The sequence below is a fragment of the Mustela nivalis genome (assembly GCF_964662115.1).
Source record: "Mustela nivalis genome assembly, chromosome: 6".
In the NCBI taxonomy this organism is placed as follows: Eukaryota; Metazoa; Chordata; class Mammalia; order Carnivora; family Mustelidae; genus Mustela; species Mustela nivalis.
In genome coordinates, this window is record NC_139025.1 from 91,040,205 (window position 1) to 91,060,782 (window position 20,578).

The following is a 20,578-nucleotide window of genomic DNA, read 5'->3' on the forward strand; positions in this document are numbered from 1 at the left end:
GCCTGACTAGATCAAAAACAACAAAAAATATGAGGGACCACCTTCTGCCTAGACATAAGCCTTTTCCTGCCCTTAAACTCGAACTGAAACTTCAACTATTCTTGGGTCTCGAGCCTGCCAGCTTCCACCATCAGCCCCCCCGAGTCTGGAGCTTACCAACCGCCAATCTTGGGACTTCACAGCCTCCATACTTACATGAGCCAATTCCTTATGAGAAATCACTTTCTTTTCTTCCTCTCTCTCTATCCTACTGGTTTCTCTGGAGAACCATAATACGACCTCCAAAACATTTCTTAAATTGGTAAATATGTCTTCATCTCCATGATGACATTTTGGATCTTTGGTCCTAGACTAAATGGTGTTGGCCTCTTAACAAATGTACCAGCTTTCACTTTTGCCCCTGCTTCAGTGGTGTTCAATCAGAGAAGCAGAACCGCAAGAAAGGACACACTCACACATAATACATATATAACAAATGTATAAATATAAAATATACATATTATATATGGTGAGTGTTTACATAAAATATCACATATTTCAAATACAAAATGTATTTATTTATTTATTAAGATTTTATTAATCTATTTGACAGAGGGAGAGACAGTGAAAGAGGGAACACAAGCAGGAGGAGTGGGAGAGGGAGAAGCAGGCTTCCTGCTGAGCAAGGAGCCCTATGTGAGGCTCGATCCCAGGACCCTGGGATCATGACCTGAACTGAAGGCAGACACTTAACAAGCCACCCAGGCACCCCATAAATAATATCTAAATATGTATTATTTTTATATATGTATTTTAAATAATATTTAAAATGTACAAAATACATATCACACATTTGTATATGAAATATATTTAGATAAATATATTAAAATATAAAACATTTGACTCTGAGTGAAAAAAATAAGAATAAAAAGTACAATATATTGAGCACCAAATATGCTGTAAGCATTGTACTACATATTTTATATTATGGTGCAGTAGAAAGAATATAGGTTTTGGAGTCAAGACAAAACTGGATTTGAAACTAACTACTCAGGATACCTGGGTAGCTCATACAGTTAAGCATCTGCTTTCAGCTCAGGTAATGATCCCAGGGTCCTGGGATTGAGTCCAGCATCAGGCTTCTTGCTCATGGAGGAGCCTGATTCTCCCTCTGCTTGCTGCTCCCCCTGCTTGTGGTCTCTCTCTCTCTCTCTGATATATAAATAAATAAAATCTTAAAAAAAAAAAAAGAAAGAAACATACTCTTGTACTCACTAGCTGCATGACTTTGACAAGTCAACTAAACTCTAGGTCTTTATGTTTCCTAATTCATAAATAGAGACAAAAATATTTCCTTTTGAAGTTCTTGAGAAGATGAAGAAATTAGAAAGCAATCATAAGGATACTTACTGACCCTGAGAAAAGAATAGAAGCCATCAGGCGGCAGACCCTTTCTACAGAGATAAAACAGTTGAAAAAAAAATCAGAGATTAAGAGTGTAATAAATGAGATTAGAAACAGGCTTGATGCAATGAACAGCAGGCTGGAAGAACAGGAGGAAGGAATTTGTGACCTAGAAGACAAAACAATGGAAAATAATGAAGCTGAACAACAGAAAGAAAGAATTATGCAATGGGAGAATGGACTTAGGGAACTGGGTGAATCCATCAAACAGTAGCGTTCATATTATAGGAGTCCCAAAAGAAGAGAGAAAACAGGGGGCAGAAAATTTATTTGAAGAAATAATAGCTGAAAACTTCTCTAAACTGGGAAAGGAAACAGATATCCAGATTTAAGAGGCACAGAGAACTCTCATCAAAATCAACATACAGGGAAAATGGCAAGACATCGCAATTAAATTTGCAAAATACAGTGATAAAGAAAAGATATTAAAAGCAGCAAGACAAAAGAAGTCTTTAACCTACAACTCTGTACAGAGCTGATGAAAGATTCTTTTGATGATTGCTTCTTCTACTGAGTCAGGGTCCCTCAATGATCTGAACTGGGGACTCCCTGTTAGGACCCCTAGAGAATGTTACATGACGGAAAAAATAAAGACATTTTTTAGTAATGCAGGAAAAGGATTTTCACATTCCCTGAAATATTAGAGGAATAACAGTTGGAATGTAGACAATGATTCATTAAAAGTTTTCAGGATCCAGATTTAGGAATCGATGTGATACCAAAGTGCATCCCTAGGGTACACTGAATCCCTAGGGTAGCTGAATGCTTATCAAGGGCATTGTTAATGGCAATCATGCTTGGCAATGTGGTAAATGTCTGGATTTATAAATCAGAATTTAGGCAGCATAACAACTGGAAGGAGAAGTGACCTTTGCATTTGTGTTAACACTTAAGAGGTTTTTGCCCTAAAGCATCACCATGTCGCCTTTGGAAAGTAGTGTGGAAAAATCAGGCTTGTTGGGGTTAAGTTGTTGTAGGAGGAATTTAAAGCAAAACATTACAGGGGAAGCTCAGAACCTCTTGTGAAAATCTTGATTATCCTTCTACTCCTTGCTTTTAAAGAAGTCATTTAAAGGGAGAAAGAGAGAAGACTGAGTATTGGGGTCAGAGATTAAAATACTCGTGTAACTGAGCGGAGTGTGCAGAACTCAGCCACCCAAGTTCAGAGAATTAGTTCACACGGGTCGTTCACCCAACTACCAAAGCCCCCAGGCTATGGGGTAAGTGAGTTACTGACTCTGGGTCAGAGAACACACTGGAAAAAGCCCTAGGCCTAAACACAAACCATGACTATTGAGCTTTTATCTAGTTGGGAAGCCGGGTCCCAAACAAAAGATCAGTAATACCTCAAACATTTGCCCCCACCATCGAGCAGCCACCAGAGACAGTTTTAATACCATAGCACTACATGGGTTTGGGGGATGAGAAAGAAAATGCTTCCATCTGTTCTGGCTCTTGTGAGGACAGGTATTTTTTAGAGGGATCAAAAGAACTCAAGAAACTAAGATCCAGAAACAAAAGAGAGGTCACAGAGTCAATCTCTCCTGACCCCATAAACAAAAACGCTTGGATAGATACCATAGCTCTCCCCCCTTTCCTTGATTGGCCTACAGCCCAGTATTAAAGTAGTATGTGGGGTTTCTGTAATCAATGTGGTTCCAAAGGTCAGCCCCAACTCTAAGTGTGAACAAATGTGGTCAAAGCCCTATGTTGAGAATGTCCCCCGCTTTCAGGGTAACTATGGAACTCCAGGGCTTTTGAATTTGAACCAACACAAACTGAGTAGGGTAGGATGGACTGGACTGGGTAGAGTAGGATGCTACTGCCTAACGAGTCCCAGAAATCCTATAGGCATTAGCAGCAGCTTTAGAGAAAATTTCTAGCAACCCTTCAAGAGATTGGACTAGCCTAGAAGTTGGATGTGGTCCAACTGCCTTAATGAAATATAGCGGTACCACTTTTTATCTTCTGATTCCAACTCACCACCCCTTACCTCCAGCCCCTGCCACCCCCTCAGAAGTCCTGTACTAAAACACACAAGTGTCTGCAAATATTTTTCTTGAGAAAATGTATGACGGGAAAGAGAGAGTTTTATTTACCAAAAATCCTCTTAGAAAGGTAGTACTGTCTTTGTTAGAAAAATCCTTTGATAATTGCTTGGGGGTAGAACTGACATTTGAAGGCACCCGGGAGGCTCAGTGGGTTAAAGCCTCTGCCTTTGGCTCAGGTCATGATCTCAGGGTCCTGGGATCGAGTCCCGCATTGGGCTCTCTGCTCAGCAGGGAGCCTGCTTCCTCGTCTCTCTCTCTCAGCCTGCCTCTCTACCTACTTGTAATCTCTGTCAAATAAATAAATAAAATCTTTAAAAAAAAACAAAAACAAGCTGACATTTGAGGGATATTGATTTGGTGGCTTATCTGCAGAAGGCAAGGGAATGGTTTTATTGATTGATCCCTGAGAGAAGGGGGAAAAGTGAGAGGAAAATAAGAAGGAGCTGAAAATAGGAGATGTGAACTCCCTGCTAGATCAATCACTTGGGAGCAGGAAGAGCTTTAGCAAGCATTAAAACTCAATTTCATAGTTTCTTTCCTAAAAATATTCCAAAGACATATGAAAGATGCTAAAAGTGTGGACTCCTTTCAAGTGCAATTATCTTGGATGCACTTGGTACTAGCTGAGTTGCTAGAAACTGACAAGGAAGCTAAGTTCTACATTCAACGTGTTGTTGCTAACAAGGAGATAGATAGCTCTAAAGGTTAAGAACTACCAAGGAGGACACACACACACACACTAGGAGCAAACTGTGAGAACAGGTATCATGAAGACGGTCACAGGCCACAGAACTGGGTTTTCATCCAAGTTAATCAGATATTCAAGGAGTAGGAAACCCCTAGCTGACAATGTGGCTATTCTAATTTTGCCGCCGCTGTGCTGTCATCCATCTTACTTCTGAGTGAGTTTTCTATGACACAAACGGAAGCGTGCCACACCTGTAATCAAAATTCTTCAATAATCCCCCATTGCCTACAGGATTAAAATAAAGAAGAAAAAAGAAAACCTCTACAAGGTATTTAAGGTTCTTCTCAGCTTCTTGCAAACTGCCTGGTGAGCCGTAGGCACTCTAACCACTGATGTATAAATAAGTAGGACTGGCTGTCTCATTTCTATTAGGCTTCACACAAAAATCACAGGACTAATCAGTAAAGTCATCCCTGGCCATCTGTTGAAATCCCAACAAGCCCTCACACCCAAATCTCTATAGCCTCCTTCTCTGCTTATTTCTCCCCTCAGTTCTCATCAATACTTTACATATTAGATATATTTTCCTTATTTAGTTTATTGTGTATCCCTCTGTAGGCATAGAAATATATAAAAAATAAACTACACACGAAAAATCTATGGAGACAGGAATTGTTAACTTTTTAATTTCTTCACTACTCTATCTTCAGTAACTTAGAACAGGACTTGGCACATAGCAAGGGCTTAAAATATATGTAGGTTGGATGGATGGGTCGATGGATAATGAAAGCCTCAGCTCAAAAACAATCTCCACCTGAAGTCGCCAGCAGATTTAGACATTTCTCCTCCCACTGCTGTCCCATACATATCTTATCTTACCATATTGTACTTCTTTGCATGTTGCTCTGAGTTGAAAACTACAGCGAAGTTAGGGCCCTCACTGTTTCATCTTCATATGCTTACAAGTGAATTCTTTGTATTTTGTACATGACAGGTCACTGAGTGAATGATTAATTATATCCCCATTTTAAAGATGCAGAAGCTGAGATTCAGAAAGGTTAAATAACTTTTAAGGACACACACTAGTAAGTTGCAGTGGTTAAGATTTATCATAAACATATGCCACACCATTCCTTTATTTTCCTTGTCACTACTACCATCTCTCCCTACAATGTTCTAGCCTGCCCCCCACATTTTCTGTTTATCCATATTGAACCCACTAAGTCCCTGCTCAAATCTCACCTATTTAGTGAAATCTTCCTGATGGCTTATTCATGGTAATTTCTCCCTTTTTTCTCCAGAAAACTCCTGAGATGACATTCAGGGTGAATGGGGCATGGGCCTTGGAGAATAGTTTATCCATGTCTCATCTGTGTTCCACACTCCAAATTCAGACTCTTGGTGCAAAGGCCTACTTATTTTGCAGGTAATGCACCCTCCATTGGTTCCAACTTCAGGAAATGTTCTCTTATGGTCTGCCTATCTTTCCTGATGATTTATGTGGTTGATGATGGAAGCAATTATTGGAAGCATGATTTGGTTGAGCAGAGCTCCCAGAAGAAGCTGCAAAATGCAGCAAAGTACCTAAGGTTATCTGAACACACAGCGTCCTTACCCTGAGGTTAGCGTTTAGGACACCAAAAATTTTCCCCTCCTTTCTCTGTCTCTGCTTCTCTTGGAAGTAAGGGCTTCAACCTTCCCCAGATGTGACTCCTCCAAGCTTCCTACATAAAAAGCCAAAGCTTACGTCCTATTAGCCATTTCCTCATGCTGCCATATGGGAAGTAGAGACTGACTTTTCATTGGCCCAACTTTTTCCTTTTTAAATAGAGGAATGTATACCAACATTAGAAATAACAATTGTTGTTGTCAGTGGTCCTTAACAAGTAATGCAAAAAGTTACTTACAGTCGAAAGAAAATGTGCTTGTTTCCTGCCCTCATGTCCTCAGCGCTCAAGCTGAGACACTTAAAGTCGGAACCTGCAAAAATTCGCAGGAATTTCCCACTGTCTTTTGTACTTAAAATCTTCGGTAGATATCGAAACATCCTATCCCTACTAATGTGCCTTCCAAGTCTGTAAAAGGACTGCAACGTTGAACCCTTCATTGTGTCCACATCAAATACTGAGGTTAATTTGGGAAGAAGTGAATTAAAAGTGCAGGTTTGGGCTAAACAGCGGTGTTCGAATCCCATTCTCCATCGTCTACCAGCCACGCAACCCTGAATAAGTTTCTTAACGCCTCGATCTCATTTCCCTCATTTTAAATGAGATCCCACCCCTTCATAAAGTTGTATGTAATATAAAAAGAGTAATAAGTGATAAAGCTATTTGGGGGCTTACTATGCTCTAGGCACTATGTTGAGCACTTTACGCCCATCTCATCTCATCGTCGCCAATCAGACGAGCCCGCCTTCTTCACGCCGCTATTCTCTTTCCCGCGAAACTGCAGCGCGGGGCGAGCGGCCGCAGGGGCGGGGATCAACCTCTGGAACCCCGTTTCACGCCCGACTCGCAGACGGCGCCGAAGCGACGGCGGCCCTGGGGTGGGGGGGAGCCTGTTTCCAGCCGGACCGCGTCCCTGGGCGCTCCGGAGCGCTGCGCCTGCGCGCTCAGCCCGTCGCCGCGCCAGCCCTACGGACGTGCGCTCGCTGCCTTCGCGGCGCCTGGGCCCTGGGATGCGCGCCTGCCCGGTCCGTGCCAGCTCCAGGTGCGTGAGGAGGACTCGAGGAGTCCGTGTGTGAGGTGGAGCGATCCCCGGGAAGGGTCGGCCCTGCCTCGACCCCTCCAAGGTGCCCGGGGACCCGTCGCGGGGACGCCACGACCTCCGCTCCCATTCCTTTTCCAGTCCCCCGCCTCCCGACTGCGTCTCTTGGGGAGCCGCAGTCCTTTAGAGGAAGGCGCAGAAAGGATGCTTCTCCCCCCCCTGCTGGGGGTCGAGTCGCAGGAGGCATTTCCCCCGGACTGCGGCCAAAGCCGTTTTCACGCTTGCCCTTCCTTTCCTGGTGTGGGATTTTGCAGTCTCTGGGCTCGACTCGACTCCTTAGATGCTTCTGGGTTGTGGGTGATTAGGGCGACGGCCGGACGTCAGGGTCCTCTGTCCTTTGCAGCCCGTCTGGGACGAGAGGTGAGGGTTTAAGAGCGTGGGCCAGGGGAAGTGGGGCAGAAGCAGCCACCACGAAGGAAAGGCTGTGATAAATGTCGCCAGAGATGATTCCCCAGCTGGAAGTGGCCCACGTTTCTCTCAGGGCTTTCGTCTCTTGTTCATTGGCTTTTGTGATGTCCCCACTGTGCTTTATTATGTTAGTTTAAAAGAAAGAAAGAAAACACAACAAACAAAAAAAAAACACCAAAAAGCTTTCAGCCTTGAAGCGTCATTGAAATTCTTTTAAATCGGTATTTACAGTCATCCAACAGAGCCTGTCGTGCCGTTGTCGAATAGTCTTCAGGTTGAACCACTGAGATTTACTATTTTACTTTTTATTTTCAGTTTAACAGGAAAAAGTACACAGAGTTGGCTTTGGTTTGGTTTGGTTTGGTTTTAATAATTACCACCAACGATAAAATCAATTGAGAGCACAGAGAATCAGTTGAAGTGGGATTTGCAGCTCTATCAGATTAATGTGCACCCTGTAGAAGTACTTATGGGACTGCCCTGGGAGCCCTGGAGATCCCTGAGCTATCACTTATAAATAGCAGATGAGATCACTTGTTGCCACCCATGGTTCAAGCAAAGTAAAGTGCTTTCCCACGTGGTATAAAGGCAAATGACAATAGTATCCAGTCTTAACTGTTAGTGGTAGTTGATCAGCCATAGACACCTTGGCACAGGAACTGTAGGTAGTCAGTTCCTGTTATAATCAGAGATGGTTGTGTGGTGTGGTTCTAGTCTGGGACTTCTTTCAAGAGTATTCCATAGACACTATTAAAGAAAAAAAGTTATACTGTAGGAATAGAGGAGATTGGCTCATCCTGGACAAAATCCTTTGTGTGATCTTTCAGGCCCGAAGGTAGACAATTGCATGTCTTTGGCTGGCCAGTCTTAGTAGGGGGGAAAACTGCCCTCTCTACACCAGACTTGTGCATGGCCAGTGCATTGCAGTTTTCTGGAGAGAGTTGCAATCAAGGACTCACTCCGTGTTTATTCTAGCTTGGGTTGTTGGCTCAGTTACCTGCATTCAGAAGGTCTTGGCGGGTGCTTCCCAGGCCCCTCCATCTCTGCCAAGACCCCTTGGATGGGTGGGGGGAGGGGCTTGCTTGAGGTACTTTGCTCTGTTTTAACTCAGGACTTTTCTACTCCTAGCCCTTCCTTCCTCTTCCTCTGGCCCACAGGCCCATGATGAGGTTGAGCCTTTTGTTCTGGCCCCCTCTGCAGGGAGATGCGGTGTCTGCTGCATCCATCTGATCCTCACCTAGTGTAGTTCTGTCTACTGGACCCTGGGAACCAGTACTTGTTTTGCCTCATCCTTGCACTGTGGCAGTAAGTGAATAAAGGCTTGATTATTATTTTCATCTTGGCTCTTTGTCCTGATTGACCAACCTGACACCTGATAGCTTGACAGGAATTCATAACTTAATTCTCGTAACTGTTGGTGTGTTAGCATGTTTAGGGATTTAGAGAGTGTTCACAAGTATTTTCTCTAACCCAGTGTAGTGAAAATGAATATGAATAGCACCAACAGTTGATTGTTGCTAACATGGATATCTGGGTCATATGGTATATTTGTGAATTAATATAGTGGCTTGCAGTCAGAGTCTTTTATTTGCATAGACTTGTATGGCATATCCATTAGGCCTCTAATTACATTTTTTTGGTAAATATTTCAGGTTTATATGGCCCAAGTGAAAAAAATTAGATACTGCTGCTTTCCTTAGTAATCCTGCCTCATCCTGTGGGCCCCAGTCTTACCTAATGGATTACTTGGTTACTTTGAACAAAGTGACTGATTTGTTGTGGTTTCGTCTGACTAGGGTTGTGTGAAGAGATATAGGAGGAACAGCTTTCACAACATTCTTACCTCTTTCAACAGAAGTTTCACAAAACGGTATTCATCTTTATGTTATGCAGTCTCATATTATCTACTCTTTATTAAACAAGACTTCCGATCGTGACCCACTGAATTGATTTCACGGTGCATTAATGGTAGCAACATGCAGTTGTGTTTTTCAAACACGAAAACACTATAATAAAGCCCCTAGTAGAAGAAACTTGCTCAATAAACGAATGTTTTTGTTTCTAATTCACATTGCTGAAAAGAACCACAGTGGATATGTTTGTGATTTTGTGTTTAGGGTATCTTGTAGGAGAAAACAGTACACATATATACAAATAGCATATATGTTGGATGTTTGCTAAGTTAACTGACAAAAGAACACTGTGTTTCTTGATTTAATAACTTTGTGATTTCAACTAGAAGATACAACATTAGAGAGGTAGAGCAGCTTTTTTTTTTTTTTAAATCTCTGACTCCTTTATTTAAAGTAAATGCAATAGTAGAAGAATGAGAAGATTGTTTTCTCTGATAAAAGAAAATAGGGTATACAGTTTTTGTGAAAATACCTAGTAATCTTTTGCATGTATCCTACAGAGTTATATTAATGAAAGCATATTTGTCCTTATACTAACTCCAAAACCAAAATGATCCTTTTATTATATTGTCTGAAAAGTGAACCACACTTAACTTTCAGTTACTTAGTCATTGATAAGAATATAAGTAGCCAGTTTGCCTCATCGACTCTTTTAGGAATTCCACAACAAATGCAAAGAAGAAATACAAAGAACTATAAATTTAGTTTGTTTATTTCTTTTTTCTTTTGGTATGTTTATTTCTTAGAAACCCTAAAAATACATAATATGTAGACAAGGATAAAGTTTTAAAATTTGATTAGTGTTGAGCTAAGTAATACCTCCCTTTTGTATATCACTTCATAGTTTTCCAATACATTTAGATGGATTATTTCCATTGATTCTCACAACTTGATGTGGTATGCAGCCAGGAGACATTTTCCCTGTTTTAGTGATGAATTTATTTCCTTTTTTTGCTACTGAGATTATACAGTAACAAATCAAGACTAGAACCCAAGTTATCTGGGGCATTTTCTCCCAGTTGTCCATGTTGTCTTTGTTGGTCCAAAGAGGTAATTAAAAGTAAATACTGTTAGTGATGTGGCTAAGTAATCCAACCTTGGTAACTGAAACATACTCTCAGATCTTACCCATGGTATGCTATAATTATATGCAAATAATCTTATTTTTAGTTTTACATTTTAATTCTTCCATATTTTAATTCTTAAATATATTTTAATTCTCTTATATTTTAATTCTTTATATATTTAATTCTTACTTTAATTTTATTTTATATTTTAATTCTTTACCTTCTAGCTTAATTTTTAAAAAATGACAAAACGGGACACCTGGGTGGCTTAGTCATTTGAGCATCCAACTTGATTTGGGCTCAGGTCATGATTTCATGGTCGTGAGGTGGAGCCCCACATTGGGCTCTGTGCTGAGGGTGGAGCCTGCTAAGATTCTTTTCTCTCACTGCCCCTCCTCACCCTGATTCACACACAGGTTCTCTCTCTCTTTCTCTTAAAAATGAATAAATAATAAATAATGACAAAGCAACTAAATAATGATGATGCTACTTAATAGAGAACTAGGAAACTTGGAATTAAAGAGTCTATTTATAATGTTAAGAAATTTGACTCCTCCCCTTTTTAATGTATTGTCTCAATTAGTTAGAAATATAGCTTAAAATTATGTTTATTTAAAGTTTTTTACAATTTTATTTACTTATTTATTGATTTATTTTTTAAGATTTTATTTATTTATTTGACAGAAAGATCACAGGCAGGCAGAGAGGCAAGCAGAGAGAAAGGGGGAAGCAGGCCCCCTGCTGAGCAGAGAACCCATTTCAGGGCTCGATTCCAGAACCCTGGGATCATGACCTGAGCTGAAGGCAGAGGCTTTAACCCACTGAGTCACCCAGGTGCCCCAATTTATTTATTTATTTTTAAGTATGTTCTACACCCAGGGGCTTGAACTCATGATCCTGAGATCAAGAGTCCTATACTGTACTGACTGAGCCAGCCAGGTACTCCTAGAAATTTATTTTAAAGACTCATCATTTCTTTTCTGTTTTTTTTTTTTTTTTAAGATTTTATTTATTTGTCAGAGAGAGTGAACAGGCAGGCAGAGTGGCAGGCAGGGGCAGAGAGAGAAGCAGGCTCCCTGCCAAGCAAGGAGCCTGATGTGGGACTCGATCCCAGGACACTGGGATCATGACCTGAGCTGAAAGCAGATGCTTTTTTTTTTTTTTAAGATTTTATTTATTTATTTGACAGAGATCACAAGTAGGCAGAGAGGAGGCAGAGAGAGAAGGGAAAGCAGGCTCCCTGAGGAGCAGAGAGCCCAATGTGGGACTCGATCCCAGGACCCTGGGATCATGACCTGAGCTGATGGCAGAGGCTTTAACCCACTGAGCCACCCAGGCACCCCTGAAAGCAGATGCTTACCGAACTGAGCCACCTAGGCATCCCAAGACCAATCATTTCTGTATGTGAATTTAGTTCTATAAATCTAAACTATTCATCTAAAATGGTTATTAACTTACTTTTTAAACAAAGAAAAAGGCCAGGTTCTCCTGTACCCTTAATATCTTTAACCAAAGGACAACTTAAATTATTTTTTTATTTGAATAAATAATTTTTAAATTAATACATTTTTATTTTTGATTTTTAGACATCTGTGGAGTTTAAGAACATGGAGTTCATCAGAGTATATCACTGAAGAATATGATGGCTGAAAACAATTTAAAAATGCTAAAGATTCAACAGTGTGTAGTAGCCAACAAACTACCTAGAAACAGGCCATATATTTGCAATATTTGCTTCAAGCACTTTGAAACACCATCAAAATTAGCTAGGCATTATCTCATTCATACTGGTCAAAAGCCATTTGAATGTGATGTGTGTCATAAAACCTTTAGGCAACTGGTTCATCTGGAGAGACATCAACTAACTCATAATCTGCCTTTTAAATGTAGCATTTGTCAACGCCACTTTAAAAATCTGAAGACATTTGTGAAGCACCAACAACTTCACAATGAAACGTACCAGAATGATGTTAAACAGGTCAGAAGACTGTTGGAGGCCAAGCAAGAAAAGCCAGTATATGGGATGTATCATACTTTTACCACAGAGGAAAGATGGGCATTACACTCACGCTCTAAGTCCGATCCTACATACAGCCCTACAAAGAAAAGAAAGAATATTCACGCGTGTACAATCTGTGGCAAGATGTTTCCATCACAGTCAAAACTTGATAGGCATGCACTTATTCATACTGGCCAGAGGCCTTTTAAGTGTGTCTTGTGCAGTAAATCTTTCCGACAGTCAACTCATTTAAAAATTCATCAACTCACACATTCAGAAGAAAGACCTTTTCAATGTTGTTTTTGTCAAAAAGGATTTAAGATTCAGAGCAAACTTATGAAGCATAAACAAATCCATACCAGGAATAAGACTTTTCAGACACTTTCACTAAAGGTAAAGAGTCCAGAATCCTGCCCCCTGCCTAATAAATTAAATGCAAAGCAGGATGGTTTTGAAAATGGTGATATAGGTGAATCTGAGGAGAATAATCAACTTGACGTCCACTCTATTTATATCGTCCCTTTTCAGTGTCCAGAGTGTGAAGAGTGTTTTGAATCAGAGCAGATTCTCAATGGACATAAGTGTTTTCCTGCCAGAGGTGGCAAAATTCCAAGCCGGCTCAAAAGAAACTACAACTATAAAACCATTGTGAAAAAAATCTTGGCTAAACTTAAACGTGTTGGGGGTAAGAAATTAGATAATTTTCGATCTGAGAAAAAAGTATACAAAAACAGTTTCTTGAAAAATTACGATCTTATTTCTGGTGAGCAGAGCCCTGAACAAACCCCGAAAACATTTATGGGTTCTCTTGGCAAACATGGAACATATAAGCCAGTTGGCAATAAAAAGAAGAAAACATTGACTTTGCCATTTTCTTGGCAAAAGCACTTTCAGAGCCAAAATATGGGTAAAAACTTGAAAGGTATCCTTACAACAGAAAACATGTTAGATAACTCCGTGAATAATAAAGATGTATCTATCTATGGTTCATCAGGAGAGGAATTCTTTGATAACTGTGAAGTGCTTCAGTGTGGTTTTTCAGTTCCTAGTGAAAACATCCATACTGGACATAAGATGTGTCCTTGTGACAAATGTGAGAAAGTGTTTCCTTCTATATCCAAACTACAAAGACACTATTTAATTCATACTGGACAGAGACCTTTTGGCTGTAATGTTTGTGGGAAATCTTTTAGGCAGTCAGCTCACTTAAAAAGACACAAATTAACTCATATTGATAAGATTCCTTATAGAAGATCTCTTTGCCAAGAATTTGAAAATTTGAACCAACTTCTTATTCATCCAGGCGATAATGTTAACTATAATGCTTCCCAACAATGTCAGACTCTTGGTTTCCAAAAATACGAGGTCTCAGAGTCAGATCAGATACCAGAAATAAAAGTTAAGGCTGAATCAGAGGATTTCATTCTTAGTACCCCCTATAGGAACAGGCAGCCTTATCTCTCTAGTGCACTACTGCAATCAGAGCAGAGCCAACACGGTCATTGTTGTAGTTATTCAGGGCGTGCAGAGAGGAATGATGGCCTTCTTTACCAATGCAGCGTTTGTTCCAAAAGTTTTAGATCTCCATCTAAACTGGAAAGACACTATCTAATTCATGCAGGGCAGAAGCCATTTGAATGCTCGGTTTGTGGCAAAACATTCAGACAGGCTCCTCACTGGAAAAGACATCAACTTACTCACTTTAAGGAATGACCAACCACAAGATAAAGTTCTCAGATTCAGTTATGTAACTGACAGCACCAGGAACACATCTGTGGTCTCTCTGGTGATCTCATTCTTAAAGCCTATATCATTTAAAATGTGTTTTCATTAAAAGACCTTTGTTAGGTTGAGTGATGTCATAGGCAGTTGCTTGTCCTGAAAGTAAGAGCCAAGATACACAGAAAATTAATACGATGTTTTAGGAACAGCCAACTTAATTTTTAGGGGGAAGAGCATGGTTTGATGCCATATAGAAGACATTTATTTATTTTAATATATACTTTGTATTGAAAATGTAAATCCATGATGCGGTACAATAACTCAGTTCATCATTTTTTAAAGGAATTATTTCTTACTGTATGCCATCTCCTTTTAGATATACTCAAAAGACAGAGGTAAAAGTTGGGTTTTGGCTGCAGCAAATAGCCCCACTACATTTTATTTATTTTGTTTCATATGAAAGCATAATTTTGTCCACCTATGGCTCAAATTCCATTGCAGATTTTTTTTCTTGTAAATTTAAAAACTGAAGACAGTAAAAGTGAAGATGGATGAAAAAATCATGGCATTATTTTCATTGGTCTTTTGCAAACCATTTATTCTTAGGACCCCTGGTAGCTTCACCTCCTTTTCCAGAGGGGATTCGAAGTTGGCCTTTTGCGCAGCTTGTTGTCTTTCCCAAAAGATCTGAAAGTCGGAGAGAGACTAGAATGCACCTGTATACATTTATCATGTTTACTAATCGGGAATATTTTCCAAGTGCCATAATCTTTTTGAGGATATGTATGCAGTATTATCTTTTCAGAGGAATAAATGAAATTCATCTATTTACTAAATAACAGTAGTTGTATAGACTTAAGACTCACCCATAGATCTACATCTCCATCTCCACATGATTTCTGTTTTACTTCAGTAAAACTTTGTTTTAATGCCTCTTGAATTGAGTGGTCCTGTACTTAACTAAATCTGTTAAGTTTGATCAAATGGCAAAGAGTAGGTCTAATTCTAGTTTTTAATTCTGTTGTTTCTCACAAGACGCTAATGCTAAAGAATGTTATTTTGATCCTTAGCAAATTGTTTTGATTAGTAAGGTAATTATTCCCAATAGTAATAAAGTGCTTATGGAATTGAGGGTATCATTCTTCGAAACAGCACTGTCATGATTGGGAAATACTGAATCTTAAGCTATAAAAGACATAATCACAAATTGTCCTTTGTATTTGCCATTTTTTAATAAAATCTTTAAGAATGACATTTCTTAGTAATAAAGTAACCATTATCTTTGAAGAGAAGAACTGGTGGGTGTTTTTCCTGGTATACTTAAATATAGTGACAAGCCCTCTGTTAAGAATGGATAATAAACATTCTTTGCATTGTAAGCTCTTTGTCATACTCTAAGAATTGTCTTTGTATAGGAGGAAGGGGGAAGAGAGGTTGGTATCTTCTTTTTCCAGTGCATTTTGAGAAACTTGGGTTTAATATACAGAGATAAAATGTAACAGTATAGTAACAGATAACAGTAACAGTAACCGATAAAATGCCCAATGTGTATTAATATGCAGGAGAATCATGTTTTAAAGAAGAATTTCTCTTAGGTTTCCTCCAGATATGTTCCTCCAATGCAAGCAAGATGATTGTTTACAGAATTTGCTTTACACAAAACTTTTCAAGAACATACCTATTACATAAAAACAAGGAAAAATTAGTTCATATTTTCCAAGAATATATGTAGGTTCAAGGATTTTTTGTTTGTAATTATGTATTGGGGGATTTTCCAAAGCTATTTATTTAATTTTATTAGAAGCAAATGTCTCATTTAGCCATTTCCCAGCTCAAACAGGGAGAGTCCTAACAGTGTTGTGCTTGTATGATTATTAGACTTTATTTGCTTAAGTGATACTACTATACTTTTTTTTTTTTTTTTTTTTTGGCCCATGACTTTTTAAGCTGTTTCATATTGAAAGTTGAAAGTTGGAATATTGTAAAAAATTTTGTCAAAGATGTACTGTAGTGCTATTGGAAGTACCTGTAACAATCCTTATTTACCTTTATCACTGCAAGCTTCTTGTGGAAACTTTATAGGAATGAAAATAAACTGTATACCTCCATGATACAAAAATTAAACATTTGATGTTAAATGATGATTTGCTGCATGCTAGAACTGTTAGTATTGTTGAATCAATTACTTTGGTTTTCTGAAAAAATAAACTTTATAAATACCTTTAAAGAGATTTATTAAAAATTTTTGTTTGGTTGATTCCAGGTTGTAGCATGATTACTTACTGAAGTAGTTCCATTGGCTGAGTTAGTGGAATTATTGTTTCTTGTTTTGTACAGCAGTAGGGCCAACAATTTTAAGACAAAATACGTGTGTGTTGAAAGAAAGTGGGTGGTGGTTAAGAGTCCCGAAGAATTTAAATTTCAGAGTATTTTAAAAATAAACTTTCAAATTACAGAGTTTGGACTTTTTTTTTTTTTAATAGAAGGCAAAAGCTCATAATACTAGAATAAGGTACTGATGGCCAAACACTTTTCCTGGGCCCACTCCAATCCACCTTCTACACTGAATTTCCTAACATGGATATTTAATCATCTCCCTTTTACTTATTTATTTATTTTTTTTTTACGTTTCCTTCTTAGTACATTTCTTTGATATTTTATTACCACCTACAAAAGGATGTTAACTGCATTACATGTGACATGATCTACCCGTTTACCCATTTATCTTCCTCTTTGGCTTGCTCCAGATTTGTGCTAAAGAAATACAGAATTAGTTCCTCCCATGCATATTCTTGCTATTCTTGTCTCCATTTTGTCTACCCACTATTATTTTAAATTAGATACAGACTTCACACTGTTCAAAGAAGAAATTCAGTTCAGCCAGATTTTATTTGACTTTACATGATTATGGGAAAAAAACTAAAGTGTTTAAAACTGGCTTGCAGAAAACATTTTTTAAATGATGAATTGACTTCTACTTATTTTTTAACATAATCTCTATCCCAACATGGGGCTTCAACTCACAACCCTGGGATCAAGGTCGCATATTCTTTTTTTCTTTTTTTTTTTTTTTAAGAGTCGCATATTCTATTGACTGAGCCAGCCAGGAGCCCCCAAAACATTTCAATTTACATATTATGTTAAATAACCCTTATTTGGGTTTTCTGTTGTTTTTTAGTAATCTCTACACTATACGTGGGGGGCTTGAACTCATGGCTCTGGGATCAAGAGTCCAGGCCACCTACTGAGCCAGCCAGATGACTCAAGGACTTTTTGATGAAACAGACTATCTGCTTTTTAGAAGCAGGAAAGAACATTTAATTCCTATCTTGAACTTTCTATTGCTGATTAGAAGGACTTAAATTTCAGGGCTAACTGCTGGGGTTCAGTTAGCACCAAGAGGGGAAAAAAAAAAAAAAAAGAAAAAAAACGAAAAGTGACACAATGGTATTATTAAAGGGATATGGAACTTGTAATATTTTACATCTACACTGGCAAATTTCTATTCATTCTTTGAGTTTGACCTTAAATACTACTTCCTCTGGAAGCCTTTCTGACTTACCCAAACAATCCATCCCCTGTGCTCCCCTGCTTTTTGTTCATAACTCCATTAATTGCAACTGTTGATCAGTGTTTTTCAAACTTTAGTGTGCATTGGAATCATATAGAGAGTTTGTTAAAAGCATGGATAGCTAAGCCACATCTTCAGAGTTTCTCTCATGTCACGTGTTGGGCCCAATAATTTGCATTTATTTGCATTTATTAGGTCAAATTTGAAGTTGTGTTTGGAAAGAAGGGAGGATAGGCCAAAAAATAAAAAAATAAAAAAAATCCACTGCACCTTGCGTAAAAACAGATAACAGTTGGGACAAAAAACTTGAGTTTTACCTGTCATTCTGGTTACTGTTGTATCTTTCTGTTTTTTATATTGAAAATCCATTTTACACCTACTTTCTCCATTGCCTCTTCACTCACTAATCTGTCAGCCCCTTTTAACCTAGTGACCTTTTCCCCTAGTTTGGCAATAGGGATGGATTGCAAAAAGCATGAGGAAACTTTTCGGGGTGTTGAATATGCTTAACATCCTGATTTGGGTGATGGTTTCACCGATGTAGGACTGAAAACAGATCAAATTTTACACTCCAAATATGTGCATGCAGTTCATTGTATGTCAACCTATACCTTCATGAATCTTTTAAAAACATTTAAAACCAAGCCCTTCATACCCAGCCTATATTTTTTTCACTACCGCTTTTTTTAGGTTTGAGAGAACTGCCAAGTCTCCCCGACGCCGGCAACTCTACCAGGAGAACCCTCGCCCAACACCGCCTACCTACCTGCCCAGACATTGAGACTCTATCCGCACTACCGGGTGCGTTCTCCCATCTTCCCGCTAGGGGGCGCACGAGGAGGAGGCCGAAGCCCTTGCATTCTCTAGCTCAGACCCAACACCTGCACGAACTTCCGGCCCTATTCCGTTCCGCTTCCGGGGAAGTGTAGGGGCTGCGGTACGCGCTCCTCTGAGACTGTGAACAGTGAGGATATTTTGGCCCGCGGGCTCCTGGTTCGCGGAGTTGGGCCGCCACAGCTACCTGTTAGGGGAAGTGCATCGGGTTCCCCACTGCTCCGAGCGGACCTTTCCTTTCCACTGGAGCGGAGAGTGCTGCCATGGCGGCCCCTGCTCAGCCCAAGAAAATCGTGGCTCCTACGGTGTCCCAGATCAACGCGGAGTTCGTAACCCAGGTGCGCTTGGCCGAGTCTGGTGGGTGTGAGAGGGGGAGATGTCAAGGCTCCCGAGGCCTGGGTCTGGGATTTTCCGTGGGACTGGGAGCACCCAGGAAGCATTCGTTCGTCAATTCATTCACTCAAGTGTTCGAACTGAGTATCTGCTCTGAGTCGGCCACTGTGTTGGGCGCTGGGGATAGCACAGGGGAAGAGCCGCCTTGCCCTGCGGAGAACAGGTTCCAGGGAAGATAGAGAAATAAAGAGAAACATACTGAGCGAGCTTTTCTGTCCCGGAGTCTGTCGCAGAAGCGGTGGATTCATGGTAGAAAGCACCCCAGTCTATCTGACACTGGCAGGGCTTCGTAGCCGAGATGATGCCTAACAGAGAGGAAGGAGTAGAGTTTTCCTTAGCCTTAGAGTAACTAGGCTTCTGAGTGGAGCGACGAGAGTCTTCCAAGACACCTGCTCCAAGCGGATGCATCTGTGAAGAGGGCAGTGGCGTCATCCGAAAGCATTCATGTAGAACCCGTTTACTGTGCTGCATTGCGAACCGCGGTGGGCTGTGAAAAAGGAAACAGTCCTGGCCCTCAACAACATTCCTAATCCTTATTTCGCTGCTTTGGGTGTTGGTTAAGAGTGCAAGTAGTGGGGCGCCTGGGTGGCTCAGTGGGTTAAGCCTCTGCCTTCGGCTCGGGTCGTGATCTCAGGGTCCTGGGATCGAGCCCCACATCGGGCTCTCTGCTCAGCGGGGAGCCTGCTTCCCCCTCTCTCTCTGCCTGCCTCTCTGCCTACTTGTGATCTTTGTCTATCAAATAAATAAAAATCTTTAAAAAAAAAAAAAAGAGTGCAAGTAGTTCCCTGCCCAAGTTATCCCATCTTCGTCTTTCTTCTCTGGTCTGTCTCAGATGTGCCAACGCAGAAGCCTCAGGGTCATTTTGAACCGCCCTTTCCCTTAACCACCATGTGTTTACATTCTAAATAGCTTTCAAGTTTGTCTGCGTCTCTGTACCCTTGTTTATTCTGTGGGCCTACGCACCCTAACCTGTGGTTCGTGGCTTTCCCCCAGCCCATTCTTCATATTGCTGCCAGTGATTTTATACAAATGCAAATCCAGTCATATCACTTACCTTCTTAAGATCTGTAGAGTTCTAATTTCTCTTAGGGTAATGACCAGGATCTTTCAAAATACTATGTAATCTGGCTTGTGCTTATATCCACTTTCCTCTCTCTTTCTAACTCTGCTTTAGCCATACTGACCCGCATTTTCTTAAATTCGACATGCTTTCTTTAATCTCCTGTTCTTTCAACATTGTTCCTTCTGCTCAGAATCCTTATTTTCTCCCATTTTATGCGGTTAATTCATTGTCATCCATCTACATTACGTGGGAGAAGCTTTCTTTACAACTTAAACTATATTAGATCTCCCTTTTCCCATGTACCTTTTTTTTTTTAATATTTTATTTATTTATTTGACAGACAGAGATCACAAGTAGGCAGAGAGAGAGAGGAGGAAGCAGGCTCCCTGCTGAGCAGAGAGCCCGATGCAGGACTTGATCCCAGGACCCTGAGATCATGACCTGAGCCAAAGGCAGAGGCTTAACCCACTGAGCCACCCAGGTGCTCCTGTACCTGTATTTTTATGGTTAAAGCCATTTATTAATTTCCTTCGCTCAAGGAGCTTAGATTTTAGAGATGAGTCAGACAAATTAACAGTACAGTTTCAAATAGGGATAAGTGGTATCAGAAAAATGAATCAGGGTGTTATGACACTGACTAGGGTGGGGTGTATGAAAGGC

At 40.0% G+C, this 20,578-nt stretch overlaps 2 protein-coding genes across 3 annotated transcripts in view; both read left to right on the forward strand.

Annotated features, from left to right (window-relative positions):
* Positions 1-6,771: 6,771 nt before the first annotated feature.
* ZNF770 (zinc finger protein 770) lies at positions 6,772-16,510 on the forward strand. 2 transcript variants are annotated; one of them, XM_082734291.1, is made up of 3 exons: positions 6,806-6,891; positions 9,153-9,226; positions 11,923-16,510. In XM_082734291.1, the coding sequence occupies exon 3, from the start codon at positions 11,976-11,978 to the stop codon at positions 14,046-14,048; it is 2,073 nt and encodes a 690-aa protein (XP_082590417.1). In that variant the 5' UTR covers positions 6,806-6,891; positions 9,153-9,226; positions 11,923-11,975; the 3' UTR covers positions 14,049-16,510. The 2 variants fall into 2 exon arrangements, with proteins under 2 accessions (XP_082590418.1, XP_082590417.1); XM_082734292.1 differs by lacking the exon at positions 9,153-9,226 and having other exon boundaries at positions 6,772-6,891.
* The window catches only part of AQR (aquarius intron-binding spliceosomal factor), a 101,957-nt gene continuing 88,183 nt past the window's right edge, over positions 6,805-20,578 (forward strand). Inside the window, exons 1-2 of the mRNA XM_082734290.1 lie at positions 6,805-6,891; positions 18,319-18,800. Coding sequence (XP_082590416.1) covers positions 18,726-18,800 — 75 coding nt within the window. The 5' untranslated portion in view covers positions 6,805-6,891; positions 18,319-18,725. The remainder of the gene's footprint in view (positions 6,892-18,318; positions 18,801-20,578) is intronic.